An 18,467-nucleotide genomic window follows, 5' to 3' on the forward strand; every position below is an offset into this window, starting at 1 on the left:
AATTTTTTTTATAAGAAATTAATTTTCATTAAATTTATATAGGAGTTACATATGATAAATTAATTATTTTATTTATTTTTATTAATGAATTAGTTTTTCATTATTTATATTATATTTTTATATTTTTTTCTTAATTCTTCAACTATTAAACTAATTAACATACTAATGCACACTTGAGAAAGGTGGTTATTTTGAATAAATAATACCACAAACAAATATCTGATAAAAGTTTTGTATTTAAAATGATATATTGTGATTTGAGCTATAAAAGTAACAAATTACGAAATCAAATAGGACAATATATATATATATATTTTAAAATAAATGAGAATTAGCATTGTATCCCATATCCATAACCCGTTTAAATTCATGATATTTTAGTCTAAGCCGATGTTACTTTTATATATATATATATATATTTAAAGAAGAAGAAAGAAGAATTATTTTATACATTTAAAGAAGAAGAAGAGAGAAGGATTATTTGAAAAGGCATCCTTGAATACTACTTCTACATGAAATGGTATGAAAAGATAGTACAGTAGAACAATAAGAGTAAATGGCAAAGACAAGCAGGCAGGTATATATCAACTTCTATGTAAAGTTTTGGCAGTCAGGAATCTTAATCTGGATGATACATTACAATAGGATATTAAACGTCTTCATCATCTTCATCTTCATCACCATCAAGCACAAAACGTACCAAGCAAATACCAGTAGGGCGACAAAGTGATGGTGTTATATTCAAGTGAGTGAGCGTATTATGTAAATTAACCAGAAGTTTCCCTCTCCCTTTTGTTTTCTAATGGTTTCCATCTCTCTGTCATCAATCCAGGTATTCTTCTCCAAGCTGCTATTATCAGTCGCCTTCGTCGTCCTCTCCACAACTTATCATCTATCATCTATTTAAAATTCCTTTCTAATTATTCCATCTATTTCATTTCAATTTACCAGCCTTCCGTCGCCGCCGCCGCCGTCAATTTCACGTCCGGATGCTATCTTCTCTTCTCCGACCTCGTCGGTGCGTTTTTACTCCTAATTCCTATTTTATGAAGAATATTAGGTCATTATTGTTCAATGCGCTATCTCTTAATATTGCATTTCTCGCAGATCATGAAGGAGATGAGATGGATCAAGATAGTCGTTTTTATGACTTTCTTCATTTTAGCTGCCGGCAGAGGTAATTTTTATGCAATTTTTGTTTGTTTGATTGAACAAGGACATCTGTAAGTTGTGCATTACTGAAATTATGTTTTGGATTAAAAGATGAAAGGCTTGGATTAACAGGAAACAATGTTTTTATCATTTGAATGTGTTAAAAGTTTCCTTAATTTGGCTTCAACTGACCCCCTCTCCTAAAAAAAGAGTTACTATCATGTTCTTCATTTGGAAATGTGTTGCAGCTTCTAAACTCAACTGTCCAAAACTCAAGATCAAGCAACCGGATCACTCCGATGTCTACAACCACACTCTTGCGACAATAATAGCTGAATATGCGTCTGCAGTAAGTCCTGTTCACGATTCAGTAGAAACATTGTGCTTAGTTGTTCATGAATTATGTGCCCCTCAATTCTCCTAACTCTGCTAATGGATAATCAATTTCTCATAATCCACAATGTATCTCTTTTTTACACGTGTCTAATGAATAAATAAGGGACAGCCTTTTCAATCATGGCAGGTTTACCTCACAGACTTAACAGCACTATTTACATGGACATGTTCGAGATGCAATGGCTTGACCAAGGTATGGTATGATAATGTGTATTTCATTTGTTTGACGCAGTCACCGAAGGGCTTCTTTGGTTAGTGTTAAAAGATTTGACAAGGTGTTAGACTAATTTGTGAACTGATACCGTCACCTCCTTATAAATTACTCTGAAGTTTGTCCGGGATAAAAAAGAGCTTTAGCCTTATAAAAGATGGATTAGGGGAATTAGACACGGGTTGCATCATTAGTTTAATTCCTAGCTGGTCTTGGTAACTGTCTCTATACATTTGGACTTTGGAACAGGGGTTTGAAGTTATTGAGTTGATCGTTGATGTTAAGCATTGCTTACAGGTTCATCTCACTTCCACCATTTTTTGTATCTTTTCAGGATAAACTCTTACAGCATTGTTCCAAGATTGTGATATTTATTATGAATATGCTGTGCAGGCATATGTAGGATTTGCAAAGAATTTGAATGCTGCTGTTGTAGCTTTTAGAGGAACTCAGTGGAATAGGTTGCTAACTTTTGACTTTTGTTGTGTAGATTTAATGTTACTTTCATAACTTGATTAGTTTTCTGCATTCAAGTCATGTCTACGAATGACTTTTTAATGGATGAAGGTGCCTGCATACAGCGTACAGAATTGGGTTCAAGATCTATACTGGACGCAGCTCGACTTACCTTACCCTGACATGTCTAGTGCAATGGTATCGAAACTTTTTCCCCCCTTCTTCCATTTGGTCAAATATTAAGCAATAAGGGTAGAAGATGAAGACGAGAACATGTATAAATCAATGTATGTATATTTATTCTATTGCTGCTTCAGGTGCACCATGGGTTTTATTTCGCTTATCACAATACAACTGTACGCCCTGCGGTTATAAATGCCATCAAAAGAGCAAAGGAGCTATATGGGAACATTGATGTTGTGGTTGCAGGCCATTCAATGGGAGGAGCCATGGCTGCCTTTTGCGCACTGGATCTTACGGTATTCATAATTTTGATAATGCTGCATTGTAATTCAAGTGTCCAATTCTTAAAAGATGAATGAATCTTGATCATGACTGAATGAATTGACTTGTAAATTGCTCTTCATATCCGATTGCATTATTGAATCATTTAACCCTATCCTCAGATCAGCGGAGTAGCTACAGATATTCAAGTGATGACATTTGGACAACCTAGAATAGGAAACTCTGCGTTTGTAGCTCACTATAGCCAACGTGTGCCAAGAACAATAAGGGTCACACATGAACATGATATTGTGCCTCATTTACCTCCATATTATCACTATTTTTCTCAAAAGACGTATCATCACTTTCCAAGAGAGGTATATATATATAAACAAATAGGTCTGTCTGTCTGTAATAATAATAATAAATCTTGTGTATGAACCCCATTGTGTAGGTATGGATTCATTCAATCGATGATGGTTGCTTAATTTACACACTTGAGGAGCTATGTGATACTTCGGGTGAAGACCCTTCTTGTAGCAAGTAAGTAGTGGTGATGCTTGTTCTCAATTTGAAGTGTTTTTATTAGTTGATAAGAACATATAAATGGTATTTTGATTACAGATCTGTGCTAGGACACAGCATTTCAGACCATTTGAGATATTATGGGCTGGATATGGGATGTTATGATCTACGGACTTGCAAGATCGTGGTTGATCCTGGTCTGGATGCATTCAGCACGCGAGATAGTGATGGAAATTTGATATTCTCAAGGGATCCTATTATTCCTTTTTCAAAATTTGAATCCAATATTGGCGGTTTAAGTGACTTGAGATAGATTTGAATTCCAATGGTTTTTAAGTTATACACAATTCTTTGTCTTGTAACCAAAGATGAATAAGTGAGATCTAGATTCGTTGAGCAGATCATCATGGCTTAGCAGTCTTAGGATTCCAAATATATATAACATGTATTTGAATGTACATAATATTCATATATTCATTTGTGTAAAGTACATTTATCTAATTAAATTAATAAATAAAAAGTAACATTTACTCACATGAGCCAATTTGTTTTTGCTTCATCTCCTCTAGTACTCTTCTTCCTCTATCTTTATTCTTTTTAATTTATATATTCTATTGGAAATACATTAATAGGTATTTGTGATTTTTTTTTTAAAAAAAATTCAAAATAACACCTTGAAAACTGACAATAATTAATTTATTCTTCTAACAAACTCATTGTTAACCATATGATTTTCATTATTAGATTTTCATTTTTTGCATTTGTTATTTTGGTTGTTTAATATTCAGAATAAATGATAAAAACAATAAAAGGTCTAAGATAAACTAATGAAACAAAGTTTCATTTTCCTTTTTATTAATCATACTTCATAGAGATATGATTCATAAAATTCGTAAACCAATATAAGAAAACACGCAAATGACACAATAATGTAAATCAATAACTAAATATTCTCTTACTTACAAACTCAAATAATTATTTAAAATATTGTCGAAATGAGCTAAATTTGAATTTTGATAATGAATTAGGTTCAAATCCAAATTAAAATACGAGTGTTAATCCGTTTTCAACTCAACACATAGACTCGTAAAGTTAAACCTTACATTTCTAATCATGTTAATGTTCTTTTATGTTATTTGGTTGTAGTATATTTGAGTTTGGACTCATTTACATTCTAAGTTTTCCTTTCATCTGTTTGACATGTTTTATTGTAAGATTATTTTTCATATTATTATTCATAGACAATTAAAAAATAAAATAAAATCAATACTGTGTGTAATACGTAGATAAAAACTAATTAGATTCCAAACAATACTTAATTAAGTAGTATACTTAACTTTAACGTAAAAATAATTTAATAACTGCCTCCTCACGCAAGCTTCCATTCTTTTAATTCTCTACCCATGACGTCATATATATAAAGAGTTTTATTTATTTTCATATTTTAAACTATTCTATATTATTCTGCATGAAAAAAAATTAAAACCACTATTTTTTTTTTCGCATCTTCACATTCAAAACATAATTTTTAGTACTAATTATTTATATGAGTTTGAATTGTTTCCAAATTTGATGTAATTATTATTTATATTTTAAAAACAGTCGTCACAGTCACAGAATAATAATAATAGTAATAAGTCATTTTTAAGACTCAAAAGATTTTAATCTATACATGCACTCATTTTGCGTGACAGATAATAAAGAAAAGAAAGCCTAATACTAAATTATTAAGAAAAAAATAATAAAGGTTTGACTTTAAACCTATATTTATTATACAGTATTTAGCACAAGTGTAAAAATTACAAAAGTGGTTTATCACTCTTCAACTATACAATAACTATTTACTTCTCTCATTTTCTCAAAATAAAAATAAACTTTCTACTTCAATCTACCTCAATAAAATATCTCTCTTTTTCTCAAAATAAAATTAAACCTTGTACTTCAATCTACCTCAATAAAATGTCTCTTTTCTTAAAAAATAAAAATAAAAATAAACTTTCTACTTCAGTCTCCCTCAACAAAATACCTCCAATTGGTATTTACTATGCGTCTATGCCAATGTTTATTGTAAGGTTAAAACGACCCATATACAATATTTATTCCACTGTAACTATTTTATTAAATTTTAATTAATAATATATTTTGAGTTGACTATATATATATATATACCAGTAATAAAATTATTCAGGTGAATAATAAAAATATTTTATTTCGTTTAAATTTTTTATAACTCTAAGTAATAAAATCTTAAAAGGTAAGAAACTCATATTTTAATTTGGTCAAACTAATAAATTGGAGCTCCTTCTTGAGTATAATTGTGATTTTGATTTTTTTTTTTTTAAACTTTATAATTTGGAATCTTCTTGTTAAAATTAAAAAAAAAAACGACATTTTTTCTTTAACGGTTTTAAATGTCGTTAACTTATTATCCACTTGACATTTATAAATAAAATATTTATGTCACTAATTTAACTATCGAGTTATAGGTTTTGATTACATATTTTTTAAAATTCGATAGTCAAAATTCTTAATTTGCTGAAATTCGATAGTTAAATTAGAAACATTAATTTTTTTATTTATTTATAAATGTCACGTAAATAATAAGTTAACGATGTCTTAAATCATTAAGATAAAACCTCATTTATTTTGTATAACTTTAATAGTAAATAGCTTCAAATTATAAGGTTTAAAAGAAAATATTCGAAATCCAACTCAATAAAAAGCCATAATTTTACAATTTGATTATCACCTAAAATAATAAAATTGACCAATTTGTCAAATTAGGATCCTTATAAGGGTCAATTGAAATTCAAACATATTCTAAACCTTATCATTTATGACATATTAGTGTTAAAGTTATACTAAACGAGATTTTGTATTAACCGTTTTGAACACCGTTAACTTATTATTTACGTGCTATTTAACTACCGAATTTTAACAAATAAAACTAAATTCGATGAAATCTTTTAAATATATATATATATATATATTTTATTTATTTATTTATAAATATCACGTAAATTATAAGTTAATAACATTTCAAATTGTTAAGACAAAATCCCGTTAATAATAAGATGCCATAAATGATAGAATTTGATAAAAGATTTGCGAAATAACGATGCATACCGATAAAAATCCTAATTTCACAATTCTAATTATAAGTCAAATTCATATAAGAAAAAGAAATATAAGTCTTAAAAAAAGATAAATTAATTTAATTTAGTTTATTTTGCAAATGATAAATACTACTAGTTCATTACACATCACGCCTCAACTGCATTCTAATCCGGACAGAGTACACGTCATCAACATTTCAACATCGAAAATACCTACCACACACTTCATTTCCCGCGCCACGGCTCCATCGTAATTACGGAAATACCCTTAACAGAATGAAAAGAAGGGCCTTGTTTGTTTCCAGTATATTATTTAAAGTTGTTTACGTGATTTGCTAATTTATTTATTTAAACTGGAAACGACTGTAGTAGAGAAGGAGGGAAGGAGGAGCTCTGGAGTTCATCTCTCTTTCCATTGCGAATTCTCATAGTCTGGATTTGGTTCGTATTGATAATCGATAGAACTTGTTTAATTCTTGCTTTATCCTACTGTCTCCATTAATTATGTAGATTGTGAAAATGATTCTTTGTTTGTTTATAGTTTTGCATCTGCTGTTTCGCTGATTATGGATAAGAAACAGCTGATGAAGGCGTCGTTGTTGATCATTTTGTTTGCGTTATCCATCTGTACAGGTAAGGAATATGGAGTGTTAGTAATCATGTTTGTGTTTTTGGAGACTGTAGTGATGAATGAGGCCAAATCTTTAGCAATCAGCAGTACTGGAGTCACTATACAGTTTACTTCATTCCAAATTACATTAAAGAAATAGTTTAATCTATATATAGGATTACCTTATGCAAGTTAACTCTTATTAAATAGTATCTTAAAATGAAAATGTTCTACTTTTATTTAGTGTTTTACTCTTTGTTTTTGATATTTTTGTATCTTAGGAAAGGTAATTCAAAATTGTTAGATTCTAGATATGGAAAGAAGGTTTTGAGTCAATTGTAATGAAAATGTCATGGGAATTTGTACTTTGCTGTGACATTAAAGTTGCAGCAATGTTCCTTGGTGACATGCCTAGGTTGAGCCCAATTATTTGCAGGTAGAAATAATTGGTAAATGGAACCAGGCTTATTTGAAATTTAACTAGGAGAAGAGGTCATATGTCGATGATTATATGGGAATGTTGTCTGGTTAAATGTCTCAACATTTAATCGTTGAGGATTTGTTTACCGTGTCGAATTCATATCTAAGATTTTTAACTGGTCAAACAGCATATGTTTTTTCATTCCTCCGGGTATTTGTTTGTTGTCTGCTAATTGTGATAACAAAAGGTCTTAGTGTAAGTTGACCACATTTGGCTGAATGAATGTCCATTCTTGCATGTTTGGAAAATCTTTCGACGTAAACTTTCTTTCGACATGGGTGGGACACCATAGAAATGTTATAACTTTCAAATATTTGGCAGCTTGTAAGGCGAGCGATAAAAGACACAGGATCAAGGACAGGGGTCTCTCTGGTGTTTACAATCACACCCTTGCTAAAATATTAGCACAATATGCTTCTGCAGTAAGTCATGCTCTCAACTTAAGAATATCGATATTAATTGATTTCAAAGTCTGTGCCATCAAATTCTCGGGATGAAGGATAATACTACTAATATACATCTAGATTATAATTTTAATGCTTCAGATGTATATTTCTTTTCAAGTCACCAAATGATAAAATATAGGCAAATAGTACTTCTGATAGAATGCATCAACAAGCTATCCAGGCTAACTTCAATTAGGTGACACCAAGTTGTGTATTTGATAAGTCAACCCATATCTCATTTGATTTCTTTAATTGTGTCAGTATGAAATTTCATACAGGAGACTGACTACCTTTCTATTGAAGTAATCTATTTAGGGAATTAATTATTTTTTTCACTCTCGGCAGGCATACCTTGAAGAAACGACAGAACTATTTAGTTGGACATGTTCACGATGTAATGGCTTGACCATGGTATGGCTGCATCTACTTGACTTTTGATCCAGGAGAGAGCTTTTAATATGAAATGAATCATTTTATAAGATATGATCTTTGTTGGATGCAGGGATTTGAGATTGTTGAGCTGATTATTGATGTTGAGCACTGCCTGCAGGTGCATATAATTGGTCCTTCATGGATCTAGTAGTTGAAACAATTAAAATGGGAGGTAAAGGAAAATAAAATAAAGCTTATGGATTTGCTTTGCAGGCATATGTTGGGTTTGCAAACAACTTGAATTCTTTTGTTATTGCATTCAGAGGAACTCAAGGGAACAGGTTGGTTTTGTAAATAATATGAAAGTAAGAACATATAATATGTATTGAAGATTCGAAATACAGCATACAGAATTGGGTTGCAGATTTATACTATAAAAGGCTGGATTTACATTACCCTGACATGCCTGGTGCCATGGTATGCATAATATTAGTGAATTATATATCCTTATTAACCCAAAATAATGTATGATTGATTAGATTTTCTGCATGGTTGATCAGGTGCATCGTGGATTTTATTCTTCTTATCACAATACAACAATGCAACCTGCAGTCTTAAATGCTATTAAAAGGGCGAAGAAGGTTTATGGAAACGTTAGTATTATAGTAACTGGTCATTCATTGGGAGGAGCATTGGCTTCATTTTGTGCAATGGATCTCAAGATTAGAGGTGAAGCTAAGAACATTCAAGCTATCACATTTGGATTACCTCGAATTGGAAATGCCAAGTTTGCATCTTACTACGGTCGACTTATTCCTCAAACGATAAGGGTAGCCAATGGCCATGATATTGTACCTCATCTTCCTCCACACTATCGTTTTCTTCCTCGTAAAGCATATCATCATTTCCCAAGAGAGGTAATCAATCATGCATATTTTGTTAAATGAATTAAGTCCATGATTGATCATGATGGATTGATAAAAAAAAATGATAGATATGGATTCATAGCGTTCATAATGGCTGCTTAGTACACACAAAAGAGGAAGTCTGCGATGGATCTGGTGAAGACCCTCGTTGCAGTAGGTAATGAATTAAGTTGGTATTCTTTTCTTGTTTAAGTTTGTGATTTCAAATGATCAACTAATTATGATTTTGCATGGTGTTAAATGTTATTAATTGTAGATCTGTGATGGGGTACAGTATAGCGGACCATTTGACGTATTATGGACAAGAAATGGCTTATTATGATTCAGGCAAATGTTACATTGTGGTTGATCCTCATTTCGCACAATTTGCCAATCAAGATAGCCGCGGAAATCTAGTCTTATCTCGAAGACTCCCTTCTTCTCCTATACATCCTTAGCATTTATTATAAGTAATTTAGTGCTCTAATCATCATGTAGCTGTTGGACCTAATAATTATTTTTTCACGTTTATACTATAAAATGAAAGTATTTAAAACTGGAGTGTCGAAATTCTAATCATAACAAAGTTTTATGGCAAAATTATAATGTTTTCTTTTGGTGGTGACTTTGTGACTGGTGCATTAACATTTAACAGTCACATGTGGGCCTTAAAATACGGGCAGATAGATAGATAGATGTTAATTTTATAATAAAGTTAATAATAACTATTAACCACTCTTTTCTGGTCTTGGCGTGATATTTGAGAAAGATAAAAAAGAAAAATAAAAATAAAGGGAAGATCCCATTTATTGTATCAAGACCCATATGAAAAATAATCAATAAATATATATATTCAGTCATTGGCTTGTTTGAATATTTTTAATAATAAGGTATGTGGGTTGAGTTTTGACAGTAATTTGTAAGTAAATAAAGAAAAAAGTAATATTTAATTGCGGCAGACAAAAGCAAAGAAAGCTCTGGTTAGTTACTTAGGTCTGGTCATACCTTCCAACTGTTTGTGTAAATGCCAAAGAAAGGTTGCTTCTTTGGTGGGGGTTAATAATTTTATCTTTTTAGTTATCCATTTTTTTTTATGTTTCACTTTCATAGCCATTCCCATTTCAACCAACCTTATCCATTTCCTTTCTTTATTCTTTCCATTATTATTATTATTATGGCTACAAAATCAAGAAATATATATAATATATATTCGATCAGCAGTACATCTCTACCCTACCCACTTGATACACACTATTTTCACTCCTTCCTGGATATCTTCTTCTGCATCTCCCCAAATCAAGTTCCATCTTCCTCTTTCCTTTTTTCTGGTAAATGGAGGCCTCCAAGAACGAACGTCTTGATTTTGGGAAGATGGGTTATGGGTATCTCTTCTCTTCTATTATCCTATTTCTATTATCCCACTTTCAAGCTTTGATCTTTTTAAGTTTTGAAACCATGGGTTTTGTTTTGTTTTTTGTAGCTGCAAGCATTATAGAAGGAGATGCAGGATTAGAGCTCCCTGTTGTAACGAAGTTTACGATTGTCGCCACTGTCACAATGAAGAAGCGGTAGTTGTCTCCCTCAATTCATTCTTACTTACTTTTGATTTCTAATTCTACCCAACAACTGATCATTCACTTTTCTCTTCAATGGAATCTCAGAGTCTGTTGAAGTACTACGCCGATCGCCATGAAGTTAACAGATATGACGTCGACCGTGTATGCTATTTTTTTAATGAAAATCTAGATTCAGATTGATTTTGACTACTGTTCATCCGTTTTCCTTTTTTGTTTCAGATCATTTGTTCAGTCTGTGATACAGAGCAGCCGGTATATATTATGTTGAATGTTCTTCTGCTTTGAATTATGACCAATTCAATTCAATTCTGATGTCTAAACAAACCTACATGTATGTTGATTGATACAGGTCGCCCATGTCTGCACCAACTGTGGAGTTAGAATGGGAGAATACTTCTGTGATATCTGCAAGTTTTATGATGATGATGTAATTCTTTCAGATCATCATTTGTTTGTTTCTTTGTTTGTTTGCTTCATGATTTTCAATTCCAATTTTATGTTTTATGGGCAGATTGAGAAAGAACAGTTCCATTGCAATGAGTGTGGAATCTGCAGGTTTCATGTTTCTTTCAAGATCATCACATTTTTTCTTTCAATTCAAAGTTCAAGTTCTTATCAAAGTATGGTTAATTTTGCTTGCAAACAGGGTTGGTGGTCGAGACAACTATTTCCACTGCAAAAAATGCGGTATTATTCAGTTGATTGAAAATTTCACCACAAATTTTGTTTTAATTTTGATTGATTGAATGAATGAATGATGAACAGGATCGTGTTATTCGGTGGGATTGTTGGGCAACCACTCGTGTGTTGAAGATTCAATGAGGCACCACTGTCCAATATGCTACGAGGTTTGTTGTTTTTTTATTGCATTCTCGTTTAGATTTCATTAATTCATAATAATAATGCAATTTCGCTGTTTGTTTTTGGCAGTATCTCTTTGATTCGTTGAAAGACACAACTGTAATGAGATGTGGGCATACAATGCATTACGAATGTTATCTGGAGATGATAAAACGAGACAAGTGAGTGAGCGATATAATGAAACTCTCAAATTCATTCATTCATTCATATGGCAATTTAGAAATTTATTTTGTTTGATTTTTGCAGTTACTGCTGTCCTATTTGCTCGAAATCGGTTCTTGACATGTCAAAAACCTGGAAAAGGATAGACGAGGAGGTGATTAAAAAGTGCCATAGCTTATAAGATTTTTTTGAAATTTGAATTATCTTACAATTTTACTCTTCTTTTTCTTAGATTGAAGCAACTGTCATGCCTGATGATTATCGCGATAAAAAGGTATTAATTTCTTCTTTTTTGACTAGATTGAAAGCTGAAACAGCAGCGAGTAATGTTTTGGTTGTTAGGTGTGGGTTTTGTGCAACGATTGTAACGACACGACGCAAGTAATGTTCCACATAATCGGGCACAAATGCGGTCACTGCAAATCCTACAATACGAGGACAATCGAACCTCCTGTCCTTCCCCAATGATTACAAAACAAAACATACAAAGATTGTTTTGTTTTGTTGTTTAAAAACATCATATCTCTAATGAGGAGAGAATTCCTTGTTTGCATTTTACTACTCCAATTATTATTATTATTGGTATAGAATTGAACTTTGTTATATTTATTCCAAGCTTGAATGTAATTTGTTGTATCAGTATTTTGAAATTTCCAATGTTATTTGTAAATGTCTATTAAATTCTCTATATTACAATTTTTATTTTTAACAGCCATACCTCAAGCCCCTCAATTGCTTTCAATTCTAATTAAATGGTTGCACAATATACATAATTATTCAAGCTATCAAATTTTAATAATTATTTAATTAAAATCGTAACCTTATTTCTTCTTTATTCACAATAATCAAACAAGGCTGAACTCATTTGCCTCGCTCGGCCCGGCCCACAATTATATAATGGGCTAAAGAAAGAACACTTTTTTTCAAAAAAAAAAAATCTGTTTATGAGTCGCTTAGTAATGGTGGTGCTGAAAGAGAAAGAACAAAAAAAACCGTTTCGATGAATCAATCGGAGGGTTTCCTTTTATCATTGCCGGATGATATTGTGCTGAAAATCGTGAATTTGCTTCAGGTTTCTTGCCGGTTTTTTCTTTCGATTATCATTTACGTTGTTGATTACTTTTCTTTGTTTTTGTTTTTGTAGTTTTCGGATGTTTGTTCTCTAAGCAGTTGCTGTCGAGCGTTGAAAAACCTGTGCGGTTTGGATTCTGTGTGGTTGGATCTATGTAATGATAGATGGCCAAACCTAGAAATTGTCCAAAACACTTTAGGATCTCTCAATAATGGTGAATTACCTGTGATTATTTCGGCGGATGATGCTGTCTTGAAGGTAATCCTTCTTTTTCAATTGTTTTCGATAAATTAGAAATCGATCAATCAATGAATTGTAGTGTATTTTGAAGGGATGGAAGGAATTTTATATATACAAACACATGGAGATAAGTATGCAATCACAAATTGTGATTGGATCTATGAAGTATGATTCTAATGAATTTGTCAAGGTCAAGCATTATCAAACTACTATGGAGAAACTGTGGCGATTCGAGTTTGAATTCAAAGATGTGGAGATATTCTTTTTCAAACCAAATTTAAGTGGGATCATTAATTTGGTTGGATTACATTACTGCATTGATTGTCTTGAAATACCTGTAAGTATTATCTTCCTAATTGAGAGTCATTTCATACTCTACAATTCCATTTGAATTGCGATGATCATTTGTTGTTATTGTTGTTGTTGTTGACAGTGTGATGAATTGATTGAAGCACTTAGCCGCAACAAGATTATAGACAGGGATGTGATTGCTAGATGGTGGAAATATGGAGAACATTTTCAAGACATTTTGGAGGGGTTTGATAATGAGTTTTATTTTCATGGGGTGTCATTGGAGGATATCGCATTGAGTGAAGTAGATTTATTTATGGATCTTGTTCGAACTCGAAACAGCTCGCTAACTATTCGTCTTTCTTCTTGTTCAGATATTTGATTTTCGGTTTATTTAGATTCATGAATATATTAGGAAGTTTTAGTATTTATCATATTCTTTTCAACTTATTAATTATTACCTTATTTTGTAAGTATGCAAATGGGTAAAATTGACTCTACAACAGTTCTAGTTTGGATTTAAAAATGTCTTTTTTAAGAACTAATCAACCACTTGGGTATTAAGTCTTGAGTCTGGATTCAACTAAGTGGGTGCATATATTCATTTTTAAACAAGATGTGAATGTGACATATTTGATTTTTCACTCAAAAGATATTTCATAAATTTATATTTAAGAAAATTAGAAACTTGAGTAATAATCACAATATTCTTAAAAATTCATCAAGATAGTCTAGTGGTAAAAGTTGATTTAAACGTTTATCAAAGACTTCGTATTAGGTGTATTAGGTAAAGAAGATAAAATTACGGAGTTCTTTTTCTTCACATGTTTGAATTTCCAAAATTACTCAAAATCAAAAATTTATTAAAATGGTAGGCCATTTCTATGAAATGAAATAGTAAGAGTTTAGGGAAATGAAATAAAATAAGAAAAGAAAAGAAGTGTTATTTCTTTGAAAGGGTGAAGTCAAAAGAAGAAGGGAGAAGGATAATGAAGAGGTTTCAGATAACTTTGTCTGTTTCTTGTGTTCTGCTAACGGACAAATCTGTAACGTCTGTTGTTTTCCAAGAATGACGGGCACCACACCGATCAATTCGTGGAGTAAAGATTGACATAGACACTGCTAACAAGCAAGAAAGAACACCACAGAAAGTCTACTGACAGTTCTGCACCAGATTCACATGTAAATTACAAACTCATATTTTTATTCCTTTTCCATTGATAATTAATCATCAATTCATAACCAGAGATGAATCAATCGGACCCATGTTTCCTTACCTCCTTGCCGGATGATATTGCCCACAAAATCGTCTTCTTGCTTCAGGTTTCTTAACTTTTACATTCGAAACATACCCATCGTCTTCTTAACTTGTTCCTGTTTTTTGCAGGCACCGGACGTGTCTTCTCTAGGTAGTTGCTCTCGCACTTTTCGAGACCTGTGCGGTTTGGATTCTGTGTGGTTGGGTCTATGTAGAGATAGATGGCCATCACAGGAAATCGTCCAAGATTCTCTCAAGGTATGCCGGGTTTGATTATTATTTTTGGTTTCCTTAATTGGTTTGTGGGTTTTTGAGTTAATTCAATTTTGGTGACACAATTGAAGGGATGGAAGGGATCTTACATAAACAAGCACATGGAGATGACTGAAAAAGCAAAAATTGTGGTTAAGTTCGTTGATCAATGTTTCTCTAACGAATCAATCGAAGTTGGGTATTATCTAGCCGCTATTGAGAACCTGAGGATGTTCAGGTTTGGATTCAAAGATGTGGAGATATTGTTTTTCAAACCAGATATGAATGTGATTCTTAATTTGGTTGGTTTACATTATTGCATTGGTTGGCTTGGAGTACCTGTAAGTTTCTCATCATTAGAGTTTAATTAAATTCAATACAATTGAAATTCAATACAATTGAAATTTAATCGTTTGAATTGCTGTTGTTGATGGTAGGTTGAGGATGTGATTGAAGCGCTTAGGTGCACCAAGATTCCAGACAGGGAAGTTTGTGTTCGATGGTGGAAGCTTGGGAGATGGTTTTATGGATTTCGTATGCATGATGAATCTCGGTTTCGTCAGATCTCATTGAAGGATCTCATAAAGGGTGGAGAAGATGAAGTTATGAGAGTTCTTCACCGTGGTGCTCTTCATGAAGTCATGCGTGTACAGATTTCAGTTACTAAACTCATTCCAGTTTCATCTTGGGCAACATACTAATATGAACAACTTAATAATATTGAATAAATTGTAAATTTGTGTGTGTATGTATATTCTCATTCAGTCATTCATTTCTTTCATTGAACTTGAAATTGCTTGCGTGTACAGAAAACTTGAAATGAAACCGTATTTGTCTTGTAAATTGATTGATTGATAATAATATACATGATGAATGATTTGGGTATATCAAGAAAATACCTTTTGCATTAGAAATTTTGAATCTTTAACAAAAGAGTATAGCCCTTCTTCTTGGCTGTTGTTGTGGCTTGATGCAGGTTAAGAGGAAGACTAAGGCGATGACAAGGGCCATGAGGAAGCCGGACAGGTCTATACTTAGACCGTCGTCTGATTCCGAAGAACAGCACATCTTTCCCATGGCAAATTGCTGATGATTGTGAGTTGAGAATTATAGTTCTTCTTCTTCTCTGTTTTATAAGGTTGTTCTCAAACATAAACATTATATTATTAAGAAACAAGTTGACTTAGTCTATTACAATTTGTTTGGTCAGTATGAATATAAGACAATTGGTGGGCAGGTAGCTTCAACTAATCCTCATTAAAATTATGTTTTTGTTTCATTATTGTGTTTTTTTATAACAAGTCTTTTTTTTTATTCATTATAAAAAACCCATAAAAGATAAAAGAAAGGATTCCATTCTTAGCTCAAGAAATATAAAAAAATTTGTTCTTTACAGAGCTGAGAACTCTTTTCATTCGAGCCCGCCTCTCTCCCCTTCTCCATAAAGAACTTGTATTTCTCTCTCTATATGTTTCTTCTTTTACTTGTTCTAATATCAAAGTGTTGGTTTGTTTCATCTTCGTCCTCACAGATCAACCAGAAGAAGAACCATCGGGGAAGAAGAAGAAAGGAAGACGGCTGCTTGATTCCGGTTAGTTTCCTTGTTCAGCCTCTGCTAATCCATGGGGTCTATGTGGGCTTTATGTAAAAAGCTAGTAAATGGGCATGGAATCTTCGTTACACAGATTAGGGTTAGGGTTAGGGTTTTTTCAGCATCATACTCAACTGAGCAATGTAACAGTGATTCAAAACAATCATTTACAGAGTCTTATCTAATGTCAAATTTTGGGTTATCTTCAAAAGAAGCTCAATCTATATCTCGAAAGGTACAATTCCAATCAGAAAACCTACCAAATTCCGTCACTGTACTTCTTAGAAGCCATGGATTTACAGACACCCATATCCTCAAACTCGTCAAGACATGTCCTGAGCTTTTCAATTGGACCGAGAAAACCATTTTACCCAAATTAAATTTCTTTACTTCATTAGGAGTATCAAGTATAAAACTCCCATCTTTCTTGTCTTCCAATCCAAATGTGCTGAAAATGAGCGTCGAGAAACGTCTTCTCCCTTTTCATGAATTCCTTAAAGACGAATTTGGATTAGATGATTTGAAAATCGCAGGAACAATTAAAGGAGCAGCATGGGCAACTCGCAAAGACAGTATCAAAATTCTTGCAACCAATATTGCACTTCTGAATGAACATGATGTACCAAAATCCAATTGGGTAAATCTTGTTTCGAATTCAACTGCAGTACTTCTGAGGAAACCCGATCTTTTCGTAGAGAAAGTTAACGAGGTTATTCGAATGGGATTCGATACCAAGAAAGTATCTTTTTGCGATGCATTGCGAATCTTATCTCAATTGAGTAAGGACAAATGGGAAAATAAGGTTAGAACTTATTCAAAGTATGGATGGTCTGAAAACATGTTTCAAATGGCTTTCAAGAAGAATCCACTTTGTATGGGGATATCAGAGAAGAACATAAGCAGAAAGATGGAATTTTTGGTGAACAAAGTGGGGGTAAATCCGGTAGAGATATCAAGGTGTCCGACAGTTCTTCTATTCAGTATGGAGAAAAGGGTAATTCCTAGATGTTCGGTTGTGAAAGTTCTGATGTTGAAAGGATTGTTGGAGAAAGATTTTGCAATTTCCTATGTGTTGACACCTACAGACAAGGCCTTTGTAAACAGGTTTATTGACAAGTACGAGGAAGATGTTCCTGAATTAGTCAATGTTTTTCATGGCAAAATTCAATTTTCTGAAATTCCCAGATTCATCACTGGGTGACTTCACTTTACAAGGAGTTTTTGCTTTACAACCATTAGATTTTCACATGGAACAAGAGTATTTCATTAAGTTTTATTTAGATTTTTTGTGTTTTTTTCTATGAAATTGTGTCATTTTTTACAGTTAATGTGTCATCTTATTCTTATCAAGTTTGAAAAAGAAATTGATAATCAGTTAAAGAAGGTTGCTTTTACTTAAAAGTACATCAACAACAAGAAGATCATACATGATTAGAAAAAAACGGTTATCCTTTTATAGTCAAAAAGTTAATTGCTTATTAGTTTCACCTAACAATGCTACCAATCAAGCTAATACTATGTTTAACCTCAGAATGGGATTACCTAACTTAACTACTAAACAGTAGTGTTACATTAAACTTGTGCATCTTTCCGGAAGAATGAAAACTCGGAAAATACAAGGCGGGACTTGAGTTTGAAGATTATACGGAGAAAGAAATAAAATATAGATAGAATTATTTTAGCCGTAAATAAATTTTGGCTATTTTGCTTGATGAGAATGTGTGGTTACAATACATGATTAAATACATAATATAATGATCAATAAATATACATACATTAATCAATGCGACCTTTGATATACTCAAGTAAGTAACTACAGATAAATTAACTCTTGTGATTAATTTCTGTTGTTGATACCGATGAAGAGTTTTGTTGTTTAACATCCTCCCGCAAGCGAAACGGTGTTGCACAGACTGTGAGCTTGTCACGAAAAAGTGAAAAGCATTTAGATGAAAGACCTTTAGTAAGGATATCTGCAATCTGATCACGAGTTGATATGTATTGAATGATAAGTGTCTTACGAGCAACACGTTCACGAACAAAATGAAA

General features: G+C 32.3%; 6 protein-coding genes across 8 annotated transcripts; all 6 read left to right on the forward strand.

Moving 5' to 3' along the window:
• Window positions 1-559: 559 nt before the first annotated feature.
• On the forward strand, window positions 560-3,696 carry LOC124914457 (probable feruloyl esterase A). 3 transcript variants are annotated; one of them, XM_047455010.1, is made up of 12 exons: window positions 560-745; window positions 833-1,018; window positions 1,108-1,177; window positions 1,401-1,501; window positions 1,676-1,741; window positions 2,009-2,056; window positions 2,153-2,220; window positions 2,341-2,413; window positions 2,533-2,694; window positions 2,842-3,036; window positions 3,114-3,202; window positions 3,284-3,694. In XM_047455010.1, the coding sequence occupies exons 3-12, from the start codon at window positions 1,111-1,113 to the stop codon at window positions 3,495-3,497; spliced, it is 1,083 nt and encodes a 360-aa protein (XP_047310966.1). In that variant the 5' UTR covers window positions 560-745; window positions 833-1,018; window positions 1,108-1,110; the 3' UTR covers window positions 3,498-3,694. The 3 variants fall into 3 exon arrangements, with proteins under 3 accessions (XP_047310966.1, XP_047310967.1, XP_047310969.1); XM_047455011.1 differs by lacking the exon at window positions 560-745 and adding an exon at window positions 789-832 and having other exon boundaries at window positions 952-1,018; XM_047455013.1 differs by lacking the exon at window positions 560-745 and having other exon boundaries at window positions 915-1,018; window positions 3,284-3,696.
• A 3,913-nt stretch (window positions 3,697-7,609) lies between these two features.
• LOC124916405 (lipase-like) lies at window positions 7,610-9,737 on the forward strand. Its single transcript, XM_047457117.1, has 8 exons — window positions 7,610-7,813; window positions 8,183-8,248; window positions 8,340-8,387; window positions 8,483-8,550; window positions 8,614-8,686; window positions 8,770-9,126; window positions 9,204-9,292; window positions 9,392-9,737. The coding sequence occupies exons 1-8, from the start codon at window positions 7,610-7,612 to the stop codon at window positions 9,570-9,572; spliced, it is 1,086 nt and encodes a 361-aa protein (XP_047313073.1). The 3' UTR covers window positions 9,573-9,737.
• A 598-nt stretch (window positions 9,738-10,335) lies between these two features.
• Window positions 10,336-12,429, forward strand: LOC124914842 (E3 ubiquitin-protein ligase MIEL1-like). Its single transcript, XM_047455455.1, has 12 exons — window positions 10,336-10,496; window positions 10,595-10,682; window positions 10,776-10,832; window positions 10,911-10,943; window positions 11,041-11,118; window positions 11,203-11,246; window positions 11,338-11,378; window positions 11,457-11,539; window positions 11,622-11,713; window positions 11,799-11,868; window positions 11,947-11,988; window positions 12,057-12,429. The coding sequence occupies exons 1-12, from the start codon at window positions 10,447-10,449 to the stop codon at window positions 12,180-12,182; spliced, it is 804 nt and encodes a 267-aa protein (XP_047311411.1). The 5' UTR covers window positions 10,336-10,446; the 3' UTR covers window positions 12,183-12,429.
• Window positions 12,430-12,690: 261 nt separating this feature from the next.
• On the forward strand, window positions 12,691-13,724 carry LOC124916807. The gene is made up of 4 exons (XM_047457574.1): window positions 12,691-12,786; window positions 12,859-13,044; window positions 13,118-13,363; window positions 13,460-13,724. The coding sequence occupies exons 1-4, from the start codon at window positions 12,715-12,717 to the stop codon at window positions 13,697-13,699; spliced, it is 744 nt and encodes a 247-aa protein (XP_047313530.1). The 5' UTR covers window positions 12,691-12,714; the 3' UTR covers window positions 13,700-13,724.
• A 630-nt stretch (window positions 13,725-14,354) lies between these two features.
• Window positions 14,355-15,714, forward strand: LOC124915112. Its single transcript, XM_047455770.1, has 4 exons — window positions 14,355-14,640; window positions 14,705-14,833; window positions 14,920-15,168; window positions 15,265-15,714. Exons 1-4 carry the CDS (start codon window positions 14,566-14,568, stop codon window positions 15,526-15,528), a joined length of 717 nt encoding a protein of 238 aa, XP_047311726.1. The 5' UTR covers window positions 14,355-14,565; the 3' UTR covers window positions 15,529-15,714.
• A 735-nt stretch (window positions 15,715-16,449) lies between these two features.
• LOC124916406 (transcription termination factor MTERF15, mitochondrial-like) lies at window positions 16,450-17,619 on the forward strand. Its single transcript, XM_047457118.1, has one exon. The coding sequence runs from the start codon at window positions 16,450-16,452 to the stop codon at window positions 17,617-17,619; it is 1,170 nt and encodes a 389-aa protein (XP_047313074.1).
• The last annotated feature ends 848 nt before the right edge of the window (window positions 17,620-18,467 follow it).

Source organism: Impatiens glandulifera, chromosome 9 (assembly GCF_907164915.1).
Source record: "Impatiens glandulifera chromosome 9, dImpGla2.1, whole genome shotgun sequence".
Classification (NCBI taxonomy): domain Eukaryota; kingdom Viridiplantae; phylum Streptophyta; class Magnoliopsida; order Ericales; family Balsaminaceae; genus Impatiens; species Impatiens glandulifera.